The sequence below is a fragment of the Myxocyprinus asiaticus genome, chromosome 18, assembly GCF_019703515.2.
Source record: "Myxocyprinus asiaticus isolate MX2 ecotype Aquarium Trade chromosome 18, UBuf_Myxa_2, whole genome shotgun sequence".
NCBI classification, from domain to species: Eukaryota; Metazoa; Chordata; class Actinopteri; order Cypriniformes; family Catostomidae; genus Myxocyprinus; species Myxocyprinus asiaticus.
In genome coordinates, this window is record NC_059361.1 from 45,812,575 (window position 1) to 45,832,660 (window position 20,086).

Here is a 20,086-nt window from a genome sequence, read left to right on the forward strand (position 1 = left end):
GCATATTTTAGCAAACTCATAGAAAATAACCACAAAAATCCTAGCTGTTATTCTGTACTGTGGCTAAATTGGATAGGAATAAAGCCTCAACTGAATCAGATATTCCGTTGCAGTACAATAGTAATGACTTCATGAATTTCTTTACTGATAAAATTGAAATCATCAGAAATAAAATTGGAATTATGCAATCGTCTGTCACAGTACCTCAGAAAACAGTGTCTCATAATTTTCCTCATGAGCAACTTCAATCCTTCACTGCCATAGGTCATGAAGAGCTAACAAAATGTATCGAAACATTAAAAGCCATGTATGTTAGATCCAATACCAATCAAGCTCTTAAAAGAGGTATTCCCTGTAATCTCAGAACCTCATCTTAATATTATTAACTCTTCGCTATCCTTAGAATGGCATTTATGAAACCACTTATTAAGAAGCCACAGCTTGATCCTGGAGAACTGACTACTTATAGACAGATTTCAATTCTCCTGTTTATCTTGAAAATATTAGAAAAGGTAGTGTGCTCCCAACTATGTTCATTTCTATAGAGACATAATATAAACTCAGCAAAAAAAGAAACGTCCCCTTTACAGGACACTGTATTTTAAAGATAATTTTGTAAAAATCCAAATAACTTTACAGATCTTTATTGTAAAATGTTTAAACAATGTTTTCCATGCTTGTTCAATGAACCATAAACAATTAATGAACATGCACCTGTGGAACGGTCGTTAAGACACTAACAGCTTACAGACGGTAGACAATTAAGGTCACAGTTATAAAAACTTAGGACACCAAAGACACCTTTCTACTGACTCTGAAAAACACCAAAAGAAAGATGCCCAGGGTCCCTGCTCATCTGCGTGAATGTGCTTAGGCATGCTGCATGGAGGCATGAGGACTGCAGATGTGGCCAGGGCAATAAATTGCAATGTCTGTACTGTGAGACACCTAAGACAGCGCTACAGGGAGACAGGAAGGACAGCTGATCATCCTCGCAGTGGCAGACCACGTGTAACAACACCTGCATAGGATTGGTACATCCGAATATCACACCTGCGGGACAGGTACAGGATGGTAACAACAACTGCCCGAGTTACACCACGAACGCACAATCGCAAAACAAGTGCTCAGACTGTCCGCAATATGCTGAGAGAGTCTGGACTGAGGGCTTTATCAGACATCACCGGCAACATGTCGCCTATGGGCACAAACCCACCTTTGCTGGACCAGACAGGACTGGCAAAAAGTGCTCTTCACAGACGAGTCGTGGTTTTGTCTCAACAGGGGTGATGGTCGGACTCGCGTTTATCGTCGAAGGAATGAGCGTTACACCGAGGCCTGTACTCTGGAGCGGGATCGATTTGGAGGTGGAGGGTCCGTCATGTCTGGGGCGGTGTGTCACAGCATCATTGAACTGAGCTTGTTGTCACAGCAGGCAATCTCAATGCTGTGCGTTAGAGGGAAGTCATCCTCCTCCCTCATGTGATACCCTTCCTGCAGGCTCATCCTGACATGACCCTCCAGCATGACAATGCCACCGGCCATACTGCTCGTTCGGTGCGTGTTTTCCTGCAAGACAGGAATGTCAGTGTTCGTTGGCCATACCTGGATCGGTATCGGCTCCAATACTGAAGCTTTTAGACAGATCGGGTATAGGTCCGACGAGCCCGATCTAAATCCGATACTGTGTGTTAGTCATGTTCGTTACTGTCAAGCTCTAAAAATGACATAAAAGAACCATTTAAACACCATCAAAGCAGTTTATATTACTCATGCATTTTATTCAAAGCCACCTGAAGACGTGCAGTAGCTCTGTGAATCACAAAAGATTGTGTTTTATAAGTAAATATATAGTATGCGCAGCGCCAGCGCATTAGTGAATGGTGCTGCTCTGTTTACACACGCACTCGCGGCTATTTTTAGCCTTCACGCGGTGCGCAATATTTGAGCGCTACTCAAGAACAGCATCTCAGATGTAGATGCTCAATAGTCAGTTCACTTATAATATGCATTTAGAACGGCACCGGAGGTGCATTTTACCAGAATTTTAATAAGAAGTGAATTAAACTACTGTGAACTTGCCTACAAACAGACACATGCAGAACTTCCTGGAGAGTTTAGAATGTCAAAATAAAAGCGTGAGGGTTTAAAAAGTACACGATTTAAATATATTACTGTTGTATTTAAAATTAAAATTAAGTCAATAATAATAATAATTTTATTAATAAGAAATTATTATTATTTTTATTAATATTGTCATCATTAGTATTTGTTTATGATTTATAACAATATTTGAGTTGAATGGGTTCCAAAAAATAACTGTGTGAATGAAAAGTGGACTGATGTCTTGCAACTAAATTGAACAAAAAAGAGATCTGAATCCTTTAAAGTCCAGATTCAAGTTGAAACATTTTTGAAAAAAAAAAAAGAAAAGGGCAAAAATAAAACAGTGGTTTCTTTTCTACTGAAGACTTGAATTACTGTTAATTTTGCTGCTACGTTACCCAGTATACTAGTTAATAATAAAGTTTTTCTTAATAAGCTATACATTTATATTGAAATAATGTGAAGTTAGAGGTTTGTGTTTCTTTACATTTTAAAGAGTACTACAACAGTGAGCAGGAAGAGGATAAAGATGCTGCTAACGGGCATAAAAATGAATTAAACAACAAATAACCATGCAAATACATGATACATGACATGAGTCGTGACAATCAGACGTTGTGTTGAGCTATAGAGACTGTTTGAGCGATCATGATCGCTTTTAGCTTTACTCCCTTCAACATGAGTGCTCTCAGTGTCAATCAAACATATGCGCTCTCCAGGTGCTCTCAATATCTCATCAGTCACTCATCCCAGCGCTATTCTGTGAGAATCCCAATTTAAATCAGATTAATATTAGTCACAATACCACTAATCACAGATGTAACTCTTTAACCTTCAATAACGGCACCGCGTCTTCATGCATTTGCTTAATTCGTGATTTGTGTTACAAGTCGCCAAAGACAGTAAACAAATCATAGATAATGATTTCTCACTGAAACAGTTTTAAAGCTTGTAATGGATCTATTTTTCTTATTTTTTAAAGTATCTCTGCAGTGTGTGATGCTCTCATGGTCACAATGACCTTTTGATATTGACAACAGAAATATTCATAACGGTTTTCAATACAAATAAATGTTAGCAATTCACAATTAATGTAATTTTAAATGTCATTTTGGTAAAACTTAATAAAAAGGTTTCATTTCTTTAAAATTAGTTAATGCATTACGTATCATGAACAAACAATGAACAATATATTTTTACAGCATGTATTGATCAATGTTAGTTAATAAAAATACAATTGTTCATTGTTAGTTCATAGTGCATTAATGTTAACTAATACAACTTTTGATTTTAAACATCAAATCAAAATCAAATCAAATCACTTTATTGTATATGTTGTAACTAACATTAAGTTCATGTTAACTACAGTAATGTTAAATAATATTAACAAATTGAACCTTTTTGTAAAGTGTTACTGTAATTTTACTGTGTGGGGCATAAACATATAACTGCACAATATAACTTGCAAAAGTGTGGCAAAGGGCACTTTAAGAAAAAAACGGTATTGGTATCGGCCGATCTTAGTGTTAAAAAAAATAGGAGGCCTCAAATTTCCTGATCGGTGCACCACTAGTATTTAATATGCAGTTGTTGCCTCTAATTTCACATAGCTACAGATATTTTTTCATTTAAGGTCAGTTTGGCCTGTAAAAGAGCAAATAAACATCTTTTTGATGAACTCTTTCATTCTTTCTTGTCTGTTGCTTAAAGAAAAAAAAAAAATAAAAAAAATAAAAAAAATCAGCCCATCGGCCCATTTGGTTGTTAAAAAAAAAAACAAACACAAAAAAACAATCGGCATCGGCCATGAAAAATCATGATCAGTGCATCCCTACTCTCAATGGATGTACTGTTACATTGTCTTCTACAGCGAAGAACTTAGGTGTTATATTTGATACCAATCTGTCCTTTGAAAATCTAATTTCCAATGTTTGTAGAGCAGAATCTTCCACCTCAGAAATACTGCAAAGTTACGGCACATGCTCTCTGTTGCTGATGCTGAAAAACAAATTCATGCCTTCATGACCTCAGGACTAGATTATTGTAATGCATTACTGGGAGGATGTCCAGCAAGTTCAATAAATAAACTTCAATTGGTTCAAAATGCAGCAGCCAGAGTGCTGACTAGAACAAAGAAATATTATCATATTAGCTCCATTTTATCATTGTTACGTTGGCTACCTGTTAATTTTTTTTATAAATTTTTCAATTCTGTTAACTACGTGCAAAGCTTTGAATGGTCTAGCTCTGCAGTACTTAAGTGAACTTCTACCATGCTATATAATCCATCACGTTCATTACGATCGCAAAATTCTGCCCTGTTAATGGTTCCTAGAATATCAAAATCTAGAAAAGGAGGTAGATCCTTTTCTTATTTGGCTCCTAAACTGTGGAATAGTTTCCTAGCATTGTTCGGACTCAGATACACTCTCTTAGTTTAAGTCTTGACTAAAGACTCGTCTCTTCAGCCAGGCATACACCTACTTTATCCATCAACTCATAGTTATGCTGTATTAGCCAGATCCGCCACAACCAGAAACACTTCTCATATTCTATAACTCTGCATTAAAGTGAATGGCATCTACACTAATATTATTCTATTTGTTTCCCTGTCTCAACCTCGAGATACAGATCCTGAGGTTTTCCAGCTCCGGTCCTGCCTGATGTCCAACTCCCACTGCTGTGTCGCTGAGTGACGGCAACTAACTGCAGCCTTTGCCAGCCAGACAGCACTTCAGTCTACTACGATGGACTTCACAGAGGATGAACAGCTGCCAACTCCAACCGTAAAACATGGGATAATTCACTGGCCACTGCCTGAACCTTGGACTTAGGATAGACTTCACCGGAAATTAACTGCCACAAGCTTCCAGCTAGACTGCGAATGCTCCTCACTGACCTCTGCCTTCATCATCTTGGTCAAAGGATGGACTACACTCACTTAAAATGGAATACATGGATAATAAATTGACTGCCAACTAAAGCCTTCATCAGCCAAATAACAAACGACAATGCATCTGTGTGCACTTCCTCAGTTAACTTAAAATACTTTGTCATTAATCTTACAGTTCATACAAGATCTATAAATATATTTAAGACATAATCTACAATCATGTTTTGATCAAACCACACATTAATGACTAAGACATTACATATATTACAGCTTAATTTTCTGTTACAGTATAATTTTCTGTAAAGCTGCTTTGAAGCACTATACAAATAAAAATGACTTGACTTGACCTCACTTGCAAAGTGGCATTGTCATGCTGGAACAGAAAAGGACACTCCCAAAATGGTTGCCACAAAGATGAAGATTTGTCTTGACTAGAATTGGGCCTAGCCAAACCTTTTTATTAGTCTGAGTGTCCACAGACATTTGGCCATACAGAGCATAAAATTAACCGATTCCTGAGACATGGGACAAAAACAGGCTAGAGTGCAAAGTTTATATATCAAAGAATTAATTTATTAGGTGCCACCTCCTGCTTCTTTCATTCTTACACAAAATATGTGTTTTTCAGAATGAATTAATAAATTGAGAATACAGGATGTTTGCCAACTGACTATAAGCTAATGAATTGCCAGTAATCTGACGTAGTTAACAAAAGAAATAACATTTTGCATATCGCACATGCATTAAATGCAGCATTTTTTTTTTTTTTTTTGGTGTTACTAGCTACAAACAGGACTTATTTTATAAATACTTATAAAATCAAGAAAATGGTCTAAAAATCCCAAACAATTTCTTTACAATTTGGATGATGAAGATTACATACAGGTGCATCTCAATAAATTAGAATGTCGTGGAAAAGTTCATTTATTTCAGTAATTCAACTCAAATTGTGAAACTCGTGTATTAAATAAATTCAATGCACACAGACTGAAGTAGTTTAAGTCTTTGGTTCTTTTAATTGTGATGATTCTGGCTCACATTTAACAAAAACCCACCAATTCACTATCTCAAAAAATTAGAATATGGTGACATGCCAATCAGCTAATCAACTCAAAACACTTGCAAAGGTTTCCTGAGACTTCAAAATGGTCTCTCAGTTTGGTTCACTAGGCTACACAATCATGGGGAAGACTGCTGATCTGACAGTTGTCCAGAAGACAATCATTGACACCCTTCACAAGGAGGGTAAGCCATAAACATGCATTGCCAAAGAAGCTGGCTATATCCAAGCATGTTAACAGAAAGTTGAGTGGAAGGAAAAAGTGTGGAAGAAAAAGATGCACAACCAACCGAGAGAACGCAGCCTTATGATTGTCAAGCAAAATCGATTCAAGAATTTGGGTGAACTTCACAAGGAATGGACTGAGGCTGGGATCAAGGCATCAAGAGCCACCACACACAGACATGTCAAGGAATTTGGCTACAGTTGTCGTATTCCTCTTGTTAAGCCACTCCTGAACCACAGACAACGTCAGAGGCGTCTTACCTGGGCTAAGGAGAAGAAGAACTGGACTGTTGCCCAGTGGTCCAAAGTCCCCTTTTCAGATGAGAGCAAGTTTTGTATTTCATTTGGAAACCAAGGTCCTAGAGTCTGGAGGAAGGGTGGAGAAGCTCATAGCCCAAGTTGCTTGAGGTCCAGTGTTAAGTTTCCACAGTCTGTGATGATTTGGGGTGCAATGTCATCTGCTGGTGTTGGTCCATTGTGTTTTTTGAAAACCAAAGTCACTGCACCCGTTTACCAAGAAATTTTGGAGCACTTCATGCTTCCTTCTGCTGACCAGCTTTTTAAAGATGTTGATTTCATTATCCAGCAGGATTTGGCACCTGCCCACACTGCCAAAAGCACCAAAAGTTGGTTAAATGACCATGGTGTTGGTGTGCTTGACTTGCCAGCAAACTCACCAGACCTGAACCCCATAGAGAATCTATGGGGTATTGTCAAGAGGAAAATGAGAAACAAGAGACTAAAATATGCAGATGAGCTGAAGGCCACTGTCAAAGAAACCTGGGCTTCCATACCACCTCAGCAGTGCCACAAACTGATCACCTCCATGCCACACCGAATTGAGGCAGTAATTAAAGCAAAAGGAGCCCCTACCAAGTATTGAGTACATATACAGTAAATGAACATACTTTCCTGAAGGCCAACAATTCACTAAAAATATTTTTTTTTATTGGTCTTATGATGTATTCTAATTTTTTGAGGTAGTGAATTGGTGGGTTTTTGTTAAATGTGAGCCAAAATCATCACAATTAAAAGAACCAAAGACTTAAACTACTTCAGTCTGTGTGCATTGAATTTATTTAATACACGAGTTTCACAATTTGAGTTGAATTACTGAAATAAATGAACTTTTCCACGACATTCTAATTTATTGAGATGCACCTGTATCATGGTTGTAACCAGGGTTTGACATTAACACCAGCCAACCCGCCAAATGCGTGTAGAAATCGCCAGTGGTGGGTAACTCCATCGCTCTTTGCCACTTTGGCGGGTAGCCATAGCCTAAGAAAATGTACTTGTATGCATCTCATGTTCAGCACTTTATAAGCAGTAAATATGCTTCTCACATCTGACACACGCATCTGTGCAGGGCGAATGAAGTGTGCTTTCGCACAGAACACCGCAGCGCACATCAGCATGCTCCAGAGATAAGATTGTCCTAGAGCTCAGTCATCGCAGAGCAAAACTTGCATGATTCAGTCAGGCTTTGCGCAATATCGAGGCAGCCGGCGGAGGCCATAAAAATCATAAAGCACTATATGAAGGAATCTGAACCACTCAAACTGCTAGACAGCCCTGACATCAACAGCACAGACGAGGTAAAGAGACAACTGTGACAACACATCAACATCCAAATTAAAACATTTTGAGTGCCGTAACACTAACAGAAAATGGGACTCATCGGACTAGGCAAACTTCTTCCACTGCTCCATGGTCCAGTTCAAAGGTTCGCGTGCCTTTTGTAGGTACTTTCACGGTGGACAGGGGTCACCATGGGCACTCTTACCGGTCTGCGGCTACATAGCCCGATACACAGCAGGGTGCGATGCACTGCGTGTTGTGACATTTCTCCCGAAACCATCATAAAAATTTTCTGTGACTTGTGCCACAGTAGACCTTCTGTCAGTTCAGACCAGACGGGATATCCTCTGCTGCCCTTGAGCATCGATTGAGTGCCCAACACCCTGTCGCCGGAATGTGGTTTGTTCCTCCTCGGACCACTGTTGATAGGTACTCACCACTGATGACCAGGAGCACCCCACAAGCCTTGCAGTTTCAGAGACTCAGTCGTCTGGCCATAATTTTGGCCCTTGTCAAAATTGCTCAGGTCTTTACTCCTGCCTATTTCTCCTGCATTCAACAGGTTAACTATGAGAACTAATTTTTCGCTTACCATCTATATACCTGTTGAATGCATTGCCAGTAATGCATCATAGAACACAAAATAAAAATTAAACCCTTTGTAAAATATCACAAAATACCCCAAATAACATAAATACAAAACTGTTTGCATTGGTTTGACATTTCTGTCTGTTATTGGACTATACCGCCGATCTTATATGTCATTAACACGTACACGTCAAGTACTAAAAATACTCCAGATGTCAGATTCTGTTAATATTGTGAAACTCCAATATTCAACACAACTAAATATCACTTAACAGTTGGACAATAATTAAATACTTCAGTCCTACTTTTGCTGGAAGCTTTTCAATTGTCAGATGTTTTTGATTTTTTGCAAGTAATGTTTCCAGCAGCACTGAATACACATCCAGAATGCAGTTAATCTCGACACTGAAATTACACGCACATGTTTGAGGTGTTATTTGATTCTGTTAACAAAAAGGAGGATAATTTTAATCATTTTAATTCAAACATTGTTGACGAAAATATGAAGACAAATAAACAACACTGCAAGATATTACAAATGCACTGACAATGTTTTAGAAGAAAAACCTTACTGAATAAAACCTTGTTTACTCAAATGATCCAGTCTTAGTATTGTAAGGACTTTTTTCATCTAAACTGCATGTCGAGATTAAAGCGCCGATCCCCAGTAAACTTAAAAAAATTTTAATCACCTATTTTCAAACGCATAATATATATACTGTATATACAGTTGTGCTCAAAAGTTTGCATACCCTTGGAGAATTGGTAATATATGTACCATTTTTAAAGAAAACATGAGTGAGCAGGCAAAACACATTTCTTTTATTTCTTATGGAATTCATATTCAACTGTAGGTTATAACAGAATGGCACAATCATAAAACAAAACATGGCAACAAAGAAAAAAATGAAATGACCCCTGTTCAAAAGTCTGCATACCCTTAGTTCTTAATACGGTGTATTGCCTCCTTTAGCATCAATGACAGCGTGCAGTCTTTTGTAATAGTTGTCTATGAGGCCCCAAATTCTTGCAGGTGGTATAGCTGCCCATTCATCTTGGCAAAATGCCTCAAGGTCATGCAAAGTCTTTGGTCGTCTTGCATGAACTGCACGTTTGAGATCTCCCCAGAGTGGCTCGATGATATTAAGGTCAGGAGACTGTGATGGCCACTCCAGAACCTTCACCTTTTTGTGCTGTAACCACTGGAGGGTCAACTTGGCCTTGTGCTTAGGGTCATTGTCATGCTGGAAATTCCAAGAGCGTCCCATGTGCAGCTTTCGTGCAGAAGAATGCAAATTGTCTGCCAGTATTTTCTGAAAACATGCTGCATTCATCTTGCAATTAATTTTCACAAGATTCCCGTGCCTTTAGAGCTCACACACCCCCAAAACATCAGTGAGCCACCACCATGCTTCACAGTGGGGACGGTATTCTTTTCACTATAGGCATAGCGCTTATGGTTGTGACCATAAAGCTCTATTTTGGTCTCGTCACTCCAAATTACAGTGTGCCAGAAGCTGTGAGGCGTGTCAAGGTGTTGTCGGGCATATCGTAACCGGGCTTTTTTGTGGCATTGGTGCAGTAAAGGCTTCTTTCTGGCAACTCGACCATGCAGCTCATTTTGGTTCAAGTATCATCGTATTGTGCTCCTTGAAACAACCACACCGTCTTTTTCCAGAGCAGCCTGTATTTCTCCTGAGGTTACCTGTGGGTTTTTCTTTGTATCCCGAACAATTCTTCTGGCAGTTGTGGCTGAAATCTTTATTGGTCTACCTGACCTTGGCTTGGTATCAAGAGATCCCTGAATTTTCCACTTCTTAATAAGTGATTGAACAGTACTGACTGGCATTTTCAAGGCTTTGGATATCTTTTTATTTCCTTTTCCATCTTTATAAAGTTCCATTACCTTGTTACGCAGGTCTTTTGACAATTCTTTTCTGCTCCCCATGGCTCAGTATCTAGCCTGCTCAGTGCATCCACATGAGAGCTAACAAACTCATTTACTATTTATACACAGACACTAATTGCAATTTAAAAAGCCACAGGTGTGGGAAATTAACCTTTAATTGCCATTTAAACCTGTGTGTGTCACCTTGTGTGTCTGTAACAAGGCCAAACATTCAAGGGTATGTGAACTTTTGATCAGGGCCATTTGTGTGATTTCTGTTATCATTATGATTTAAAAAGGAGTCAAACAACTATGTGATAATAAATGGCTTCATATGATCACTATCCTTAAATAAAAGACAGTTTTTTTTTTTTTGCATGATCAGTCATATTTTCAAAATCAATGCCAAAATGTTACAATTTCTGCCAGGGTATGCAAACTTTTGAGCACAACTGTATAGGAGATAAACAAGCATAAACAACAGATAAATATAATCGTACAACCTACATCTGCAATGAAGCGAACGCACAACGTAGCTTGAACAGCTGAACTTGTATAGAGAGAATTATGAGGACTACCCCGTGAATGAGCCCCGATAAACTGAAGCGCTTTTTAATCACCTATTTTCAAAAAAGTCTTACACATACATATATATATATATGTGTGTGTGTGTGTGTGTGTGTGTGTGTATAATATATATATAGCCTATATATTAGCCTAATCAGCTATATCAACACCATTAATATAATATTATAACTTAAATCTGTGAATCAATGAGGGCAGCGAATGCACAACAGCGTTTGAGTTCTAGATAGAGCCCTTTCTTTCATGTTGTTTGTTGATATGTTATCACTAATACACTATCCTGTACATGGGTTTATGAAGGAATTTCGAGATTGTAACTTCAGTCGGGGACGAATGGAAGTGTAGTCGTTACACCTAGTTGTGGTGTGTGTTTGTCTTGAGTTACGCACTAAATGCGTATCTTATTGCTCTGTAGCGCAAAATCAAGAAGTCATGAAACTGAAAATTAAAACAGCCCTATGATAAAAAATCCACAACACAGTTACTAAGGATCTAAAGCTCTACATTATTAAATGGCATTATTCAAGTTATTTATTTAAAGTTTTCGTAAGGTATTTTATGTAATTTGATATATTTATGTCTCATGCATAACTGCCGGTGGCCCTCTGCCACTAATTACCATTTTTTGTCCTAATGTCTGACAAATTCCAACATTGTTGTACACAATGTCAGGTAAAAACACAGATCAGCCGCAACATTAAAACCGCCTGCCTAATATTGTGTAGGTCCCCCTTGTGCCGCCAAAACAGCACCAACCCACATCTTAGAATAGCATTCTGAGATGCTATTCTTCTCACCACAATTGTACAGAGTGGTTATCTGAGTTACCGTAGACTTTGTCAGTTCGAACGAGTCTGACCATTCTCTGTTGACCTCTCTCATCAACAAGGTGTTTCCATCTGCAGAACTGACGCTCACTGGATGTTTTTTTGTTTTTTGCACCATTCTGAGTAAATTCTAGAGACTGTTGTGTGTGAAAATACCAGGAGATCAGCAGTTACAGAAATACTCAAACCAGCCCATCTGGCACCAACAATCATCCATGTGATTATCTAATCAGCCAATCGTGTGGCAGCAGTGCAGTGCATAAAATCATGCAGATAATGGGTCAGGGGCTTCAGTTAATGTTCACATCAACCATCAGAATGGGGAAAAAATGTGATCGGAGTGATTTGATGGCATGATTGTTGGATCTGCAAAGCTGTCATTGCTGCATGTGGAGGATTTTTTTGATGAGAACTATTTGATGTAGTTTAAGAAGTTCTGAAAAAAATGTCATATTGTAATAGTCAATTTTCACGTTATTAATGTCCTGACTATACATTGTGATCAGTTGAATGCCATTTTGGTGAAACTACACAATAATAGGCAGGTGGTTTTAATGTTGTGGCTGATCGGTGTATATTAGCATGATGCGTCAGCAACCCCTTTAGTTGTAGGGGTGGGAGAAAAAAATCTATTCACTGATGCATTGTGATTCTATCTCCAATTATTCTGGATCGATTCTCAAAAATTCAGAATCGATTTTGAGTTCAATTTAAACCATGGCAGTGCAGAGCGAGATGGCAGAATGGTAGTGACAGAGCAAGATGGTAGAAGCACGTGCATAAAGCCAGGCACACACTACATGACTATATGAGAAGCTTGATAGATTTCTTAAACAATAATCCCCTTATCTGTGATGCTTTTCTTTCACCTGTGGTGAAGGAAGAAGCAAACAAACATCTGCTCTCTAACAAAAGCGGCATGTAGCCATCCTGGACCAGCAACCTATAGTTATATTTAAAATAAAGATGAAAAGGGTGGGATTATTTCTAATACTATTAAATAAAAATTATTAATAATATTTTCATTTTAAACATACAAAAATTATTTTAATATAATCAATTGAAGTATTTAATTTAATTGTATTGAGTGTTTTGATGGAGAACCAAACCTTTTTTTTTTTTTATGCTTTAAAGAGATTTCTTTGATAAAAGGTTCTAAAGAAAGAAACTGAAATATTTTGATACTTTACTAAACAGAGAGTTCTGACAGAGGACCATTTTAATTTTATGGATTTTCTATGTTTTGTTCACAACTTGTTCATAATGAATGTAAAGTGCCACTTTGTTAACAAAATAAAATAAAGTCAGTGTTCATCACTTTTTATGATGAAAAAACTGTCATACAAAGGCTGTAACTACACAGTCCACAAACAAAACAGTTACTTGAATTTAGTGTGGATTTCGTAGTTAGTGCACTTTTCTTAAAACCTGATAATAGTTGAGCCAAAGGACAAATTACAGTCTAAGAAACCCAATTTGGTCAAAATGTAAAGTTACTGTGCTTTGCCTTTGCACAACAGAATAATCAACAAGACAAAATGTAGATGTATCAGGAATCGTTTTTGGAATCGAATCGTGAGGTGTCTGAGGATTCCCACCTCTATTTAGTCGATGCCACAAGTGTACAGTATGACGCCATGCCAATGATAACAGCGCTTTGCTGCCACAGAGGTTTAAACTTTCTCGAAGCTTGTTGAGTCCTAATCCTCTACAGCGGGTTTTATCAAGCACATTGGCAAAAGCAGCCTGCATTATTCCCATTTTGCATGCCCACAGTGAGACGTTTCTCACTTCAGAATCACATTAAAACAGCCTTGCGTTGCAGTCTTCTGGAGGACACCAGGCTTATGTGAATTTTAAATTGTAGAGAGAGACTGGACACATTTCACTTCGGCAGCAAAACGCTTTTGTGCTATGAAAAATCAGAGGGAAAAAATCATAAAAATAAAGAGCCAAGGAAATTAGCCAAGGTGAGAAATTATATGACATAACCTAACGATTTGTTATTTTAATATTTATTTATAAATAAGATATGTGGCAAATTGTAGTTTAGTTGTTTTGTTTTGTCCCCATTGTTGAATTTTTTTTTTTAATTAGATGCTAATTCCATGACGGACGATTTTTTAGAAAAAGCAGCTAAAACACCAAAATGAGATGACCAGATTTTTTCCGGCAAACTTTATCATTCTTGGACACATTGGCCGGCACCGAAATTTCTTAGCAGAAACTCTGATAAATATATACAGTATATACAGTTGAAGTCAGAAGTTTGTATACACCGTCGCCAAATACATTTAAACTCAGTTTTTCACAATTCCTGACATTTAATCATAGAAAACATTCTCTGTCTTAGGTCAGTTAAGATCTCTACTTTATTTTAAGAATGTGAAATGTCCTGCATTTGAGGAAGTGGTAAGTAGAAGGCTGGGGTTTAGGGACTTATTTGTTAAAAAAATGGGGCAATTTTTAGTTTTTTGGGGGGACTCTCGAGGAGGAGATGTGGAGATTATCGTTTCGTTTAATTATGTATGTTTATTATTATTTTTTTTAATTATTATTTATTTATTTTGGGTTGTGTGTTTGTGTTATGTGGGACCACAGGGGTGTTCGTTGGGGGTCAGGGTGGGATTGTATTAGTGGGGTTTGAATGTAAAATGTTGATTCCTTGTATATGTGTTGGGTTTTTCTTTGTCATGTACATATGAATCAATAAAAATATTTAACAAAAAAAAAAAAAGTGAAATGTCAGAATAATAGTAGAGAGAATTATTTATTTCAGCTTTTATTTCTTTCATCACATTCCCAGTGGGTCAGAAGTGTACATACACTTTGTTAGTATTTGGTAGCATTGCTTTTAAATTGTTTAACTTGTGTCAAACGTTTTGGGTAGCCTTCCACAAGCTTCTCACAATAAGTTGCTGGAATTTTGGCCCATTCCTCCAGACAGAACTGGTGTAACAGGGTCAGGTTTGTAGGCCTCCTTGCTCGCACACGCTTTTTCAGTTCTGCACACAAATTTTCTATCGGACTGAGGTCAGGGCTTTGTGATGGCCACTCTAATACCTTGACTTTGTTGTCCTTAAGCCATTTTACCACAACTTTGGAGGTATGCTTGGGGTCATTGTCCATTTGGAACACCCATTTGCAACCGAGCTTCAACTTCCAGGCTGATGTCTTGAGATGTTGCTTCAATATATCCACATAATTTTCCTTCTTCATGATGCCATCTTCTTTTGTGAAGTGCACCAGTCCCTTCTGCAGCAAAGCATCCCTACAACATGATGCTGCCACCCCCATGCTTCATTGTTGGGATGGTGCTCTTCGACTTGCAAGCCTCACTCTTTTTCCCCTAAACATAACGATGGTCATTATGGCCAAACAGTTCAATTTTTGTTTCATTAGACAAAATGACATTTCTCCAAAAAGTAAGATCTTTGTCCCCATGTGCACTTGCAAACTGTAGTCTGGCTTTTTAATGGTGGTTTTGGAGCAGTGGCTTCTTCTTTGCTGAGCAGCCTTTCAGGTTATGTTGATATAGGACTCGTTTTACTGTGGATATAGATACTTGTCTACCTGTTTCCTCCAGCATCTTCACAAGGTCCTTTGCTGTTGTTCTTGGATTGATTTTCACTTTTCGCACCAAACTACGTTCATCTCTATGAGACAGAATGCGTCTCCTTCCTGAGTGGTATGATGGCTGCGTGGTCCCATAGTGTTTATACTTGCATACTATTGTTTGTACAGATGAACGTGGTACCTTCAGGCATTTGAAAATTGCTCCCAAGGATGAACCAGACTTGTGGAGGTCCACAATTTTTTTCTGAGGTCTTGGCTGATTACTTTTGATTTTCCCATGATGTCAAGCAAAGAGGCACTAAGTTTAAAGGTAGGCCTTCAAATACATCCACAGGTTCACCTCTAATTCAGTACACCTCCTATCAGAAGCTAATTGGCTACTTGTCTAAAGGCTTGACATCATTTTCTGGAATTTTCCAAGCTGCTTAAAGGCACAGTTAACTTAGTGTATGTAAACTTCTGACCCACTGGAACTGTGATATAGTCAATTAAAAGTGAAACAATCTGTCTGTAAACAATTGTTGGAAAAATTACTTGTGTCATGCACAAAGTAGATGTCCTAAACGACTTGCCAAAACTATAGTTTGCTAATATTAAATCTGTGGTGTGGTTAAAAAATGTTTTAATGACTTTAACCTAAGTGCATGTAAACTTCTGACTTCAACTATATACACTGGCAGCCAAAAGTTTGGAATAATGTACAGATTTTGCTGTTTCAGAGGGAAATTGGTACTTTAATTCACTAAAGTGGTATTCAACTGATCACAAAGTATAGTCAGGACATTACTGATGTAAAAAAACAGCACCATCACTATTTGAAAAAAGTCATTTTTGATCAAATCTAGACAGGCCCCATTTCCAGCAGCCATCACTCCAACACCTTATCCTTGCGTAATCATGCTAAATTGCTAATTTGGTACTAGAAAATCACTTGCCATTATATCAAACACAGTTGAAAGCTATTTGGTTAGTTAAATGAAGCTTAACATTGTCTTTGTGTTTGTTTTTGAGTTGCCACAGTATGCAATAGACTGGCATGTCTTAAGGTCAATATTAGGTCAAAAATGGCAAAAAAGAAACATTTTTCTCAAGAAACTCATCAGTCAATCATTGTTTTGAGGAATGAAGGCTATACAATGCTTGAAACTGCCAAAAAACTGAAGATTTCATACAAAGGTATACACTACAGTCTTCAAAGACAAAAGACAACTGGCTCTAACAAGGACAGAAAGAGATTTGGAAGGCTAGATGTACAACTAAACAAAAGGATACGTACATCAGAGTCTCTAATTTGAGAAATAGACACCTCACATGTCCTCAGCTGACAGCTTCATTGAATTCTACCCGCTCAACACCAGTTTCATGTACAACAGTAAAGAGAAGACTCTGGGATGCAGGCCTTATGGGAAGAATTGCAAAGAAAATGCCACTTTTGAAACAGAAAAACAAAAAGAAAAGGTTAGAGTGGGCAAAGAAACACAGACATTGGACAACAGATAATTGGAAAAGAGTGTTATGGATCTTAACCCCATTGAGCTTTTGTGGGATCAGCTAGACTGTAAGGTGCGAGAGAAGTGCCCGACAAGACAGCCACATCTATGGCAAGTGCTACAGGAAGTGTGGGGTGAAATGTCACCTGAGTATCTGGACAAACTGACAGCTAGAATGCCAAGGATCTGCAAAGCTTCAATGCTGCACGTGGAGGATTTTCTGATGAGAACTCTTTGTAGTAAGAGTAGTTCAAATTGTAATAGTAATATTTCATGTCATTAATGTCCTGACTATACATTGTGATCAGTTGAATGCTACTTTGGTGAATAAAAGTAACCATTTCTTTCCCTAAGAGCAAAACCTGTACATTATTCCAAACTTTTGGCCACCAGTGTAATTTTGATCAAATAAAAATAAAATGAAATAGTACATTTGTTTTAAGAAAATTCTAGGGATAAACTCTGATTAAAGTTGAAATATTGCCCATTTAAAAACTAACACAGCAGGTAAAAATGTTTTGTTCCATGACTCAGTGAGTAAGCTTATCCTATAAAAAAAAATAAAAAGTTATTCACATAGGCCTATTTTCAGGTTTCTCTTACAAAAAGTACTGTGACTCACTAACCAGCCTCAGACCAGCACTGCTTTTCAACCAAACATCAGAATAAATCAGATCATCAAACAATCTAAAATCACCTATCTGGAACATTGGGATCAAGAAACTAAAACACAAAGAAAATTACAATTCTACCTGACTCTAAAATCAAACTATGAATTGGAAGAGTATCTCCTGACTGTCAGAGATACAAAGCAGAGACAGATCCTGAGCAAGTACAGACTCAGTGAACACAGTCTAGCCATCGAAAGAGGCAGACACAGAAAAACATGGTTACCCAGAGAAGAAAGAGTGTGTGCTCACTGTACAACAGGTGAGTTCGAGACAGAGGTGCACTTTCTCCTTCACTGCCCAAAATTTAAAGAAACAAGGGACATTTATATGGATAAATTTATAAACAGCATAAACAACTTTACATCCACGACAGAACAAGAAAAAAATGTATATAATACTTGGAGAGGAACACAAGATACGTTTTAACATGTCACAGCCTGAGAGACAGTGGGTGAATATGTTTTATGTGTTTTACCCCAGTGCGCCACCCTAATGTTCACCACAGTGATCCTCAGTACATGTATGTGTGTGAATATACTGTATGTGTATACAGTATGTAGACGTGTTATTGATCTTCAGTTTTATGTTAACACTGTGATCTTCCACCATTCGGGAATGTTATAATATGTTATGTTGTTTAACTGTCCTTAAACTATTAATGAATGTTTTATCTTTATTTTATTTATTTATTTATTTTACATACAATCTCTGCTTTGGCAATATAGTATTATTCACAGTCATGCCAATAAAGCCATTTTTAACTGAATTGAATTGACAGTGATGGCATTAAGTCGTCATAACACAGTACTTTGCTATATGTCAAAAATACCAGGGTACTTCAAAAAATTAAAATTAAAAATACGTATGACAAAAAGGTGATCACTCTAATTTCTAAAACCATTTAATTACCACAATTTAACGATTACTAATTAATGACCAAAACAGTTAAAAAGTGACTCATTAAATTTACACATTCAGTCATTTATTATAAAATTTGAGTGTCGCTAGTCACAAAAACTTTCATGTACATCAATCTTACTGCGGCTTTAATATTTACTCACCCCGATTAAATAGATTTTGTCGAGACTGAAGTTTGGAATGATTTTCACCATCTCTTTCTCCGCGAGAAACTCGACCTCCGCCGGATCCATTCTGAAGTGATAACTTTCCCGCGAAAAGTCAGTCGGGTGTTTATGACGTCACGGACGTGCTGCTTCAAACCTGCCCTCTAAAGGAAGAGGTTTCAGCGAAAAAAACGGCAGAGAACTTCTGTACTGAGATAACAACCTCCGCCACAGGAGAGAGTGTAACTAGAGCCCGTCTTGTTATCCTAGAATAGCAAAACACGGAGGTCCCATTGACGTTCTATGGGCGGTACACTGGCGAAGAGACAAGAGGACGTTCTTTTTGAATGGATGTCTATGGAGGAGATGCTCCCCGACGCTGAATAAACTGCTTTTGCGAGGAAATATTTAATCACTTAATGAATTGATCGCCTATCCGCCAATCTGAAAAATGTTTTACATTAAACAATCCTTTTGGAATTAACTAGGTGTGGCGTTTACTACGATAAAATTGCTGATTGCGGACTATTTTGCGACAGGTAGGTGTCAGTTTACGGCTCTCCCCTTTCATTTGTATGGTATCCGCAAACTGTGACTAATTGTCGTAACACTCTAGTTGACCGTTACGGTAGAGATCTTCTATTTCAATATGACAACCTCCGCAATTTTAGCATAGAAGAGAGCGTAACGGTCAACTAGCATGTTGCGACAGTTAGTCACCGTTTGCGGATACCATACAAATGAACGGGGAGAGCATAAACTGACAGCCAACTGTCGCAAAATCGTGCTTGACCTCTCTTATAAAACAGCAATTTTATTGTAGTAAATTCCAAACATAGTTTGGATTTTTTAGTGTAAAACATGTTGAAGATTGGCGGACTGGCGGTCATTTCACTAACTGATGAGATGTTTCCTCACAAAAGCAGTTAATTCAGCACACTGAAGCATCTCCTCCATAAACATCCATTCAAAAGGAACGGCCTCTTGTCTCCTCGCCCGTGTACAGCTAATAGAAGATGCGCCTGAACTGGAAGGCTGCAGCCTAGTTAGGCTGTGTCCTTTCTAGACCAGTCCTTCTGTCTGTGGACTAGACTCCTCAGCATTCAGCGCTAGAATGAGACAGTCTAGTAAGTGCGCATGGCGAACCATATGCGTAGAACCATGTGATATTTTACTTTGTTTAGAAAACCCTTAAACTGTAATGAGAAATATGTCCTTAATTTCTAAATCATTTTAGCAAAAAATTAAATAATATATTCACAAAGCTAGAGTCACTCAAAAAAGCCTTTATATACTACATTTTGCAACACTGATCTTTGAATTTATATTGAAACCCTTTCAAATATGAAAATACAGAACCCTAGACTTGTAAAAACTCTTCATCCATGTGAACGATTTGTTAAACTTCAGTGTTAGGTGAACAATTTTATTCGACTGAGCGCGTCCATGATAAGAGCTGCATAAGTATAGGTGTACAGGTGCATCTCAATAAATTAGAATGTCGTGGAAAAGTTCATTTATTTCAGTAATTC

At 37.8% G+C, this 20,086-nt stretch overlaps 1 protein-coding gene across 2 annotated transcripts in view; it reads right to left on the reverse strand.

The window, feature by feature from the left end:
- LOC127456164 (DNA replication complex GINS protein PSF2-like) overlaps positions 1 to 19,003 on the reverse strand; it is a 41,119-nt gene extending 22,116 nt beyond the window's left edge. The window contains exon 1 of one of the 2 annotated variants that reach the window (XM_051724511.1): positions 18,552 to 19,003. In XM_051724511.1, the coding sequence (XP_051580471.1) occupies positions 18,552 to 18,641 (90 nt within the window). In that variant the 5' untranslated portion in view covers positions 18,642 to 19,003. The remainder of the gene's footprint in view (positions 1 to 18,551) is intronic. The other variant, XM_051724510.1, reaches the window with a different exon arrangement.
- Positions 19,004 to 20,086: the final 1,083 nt, after the last annotated feature.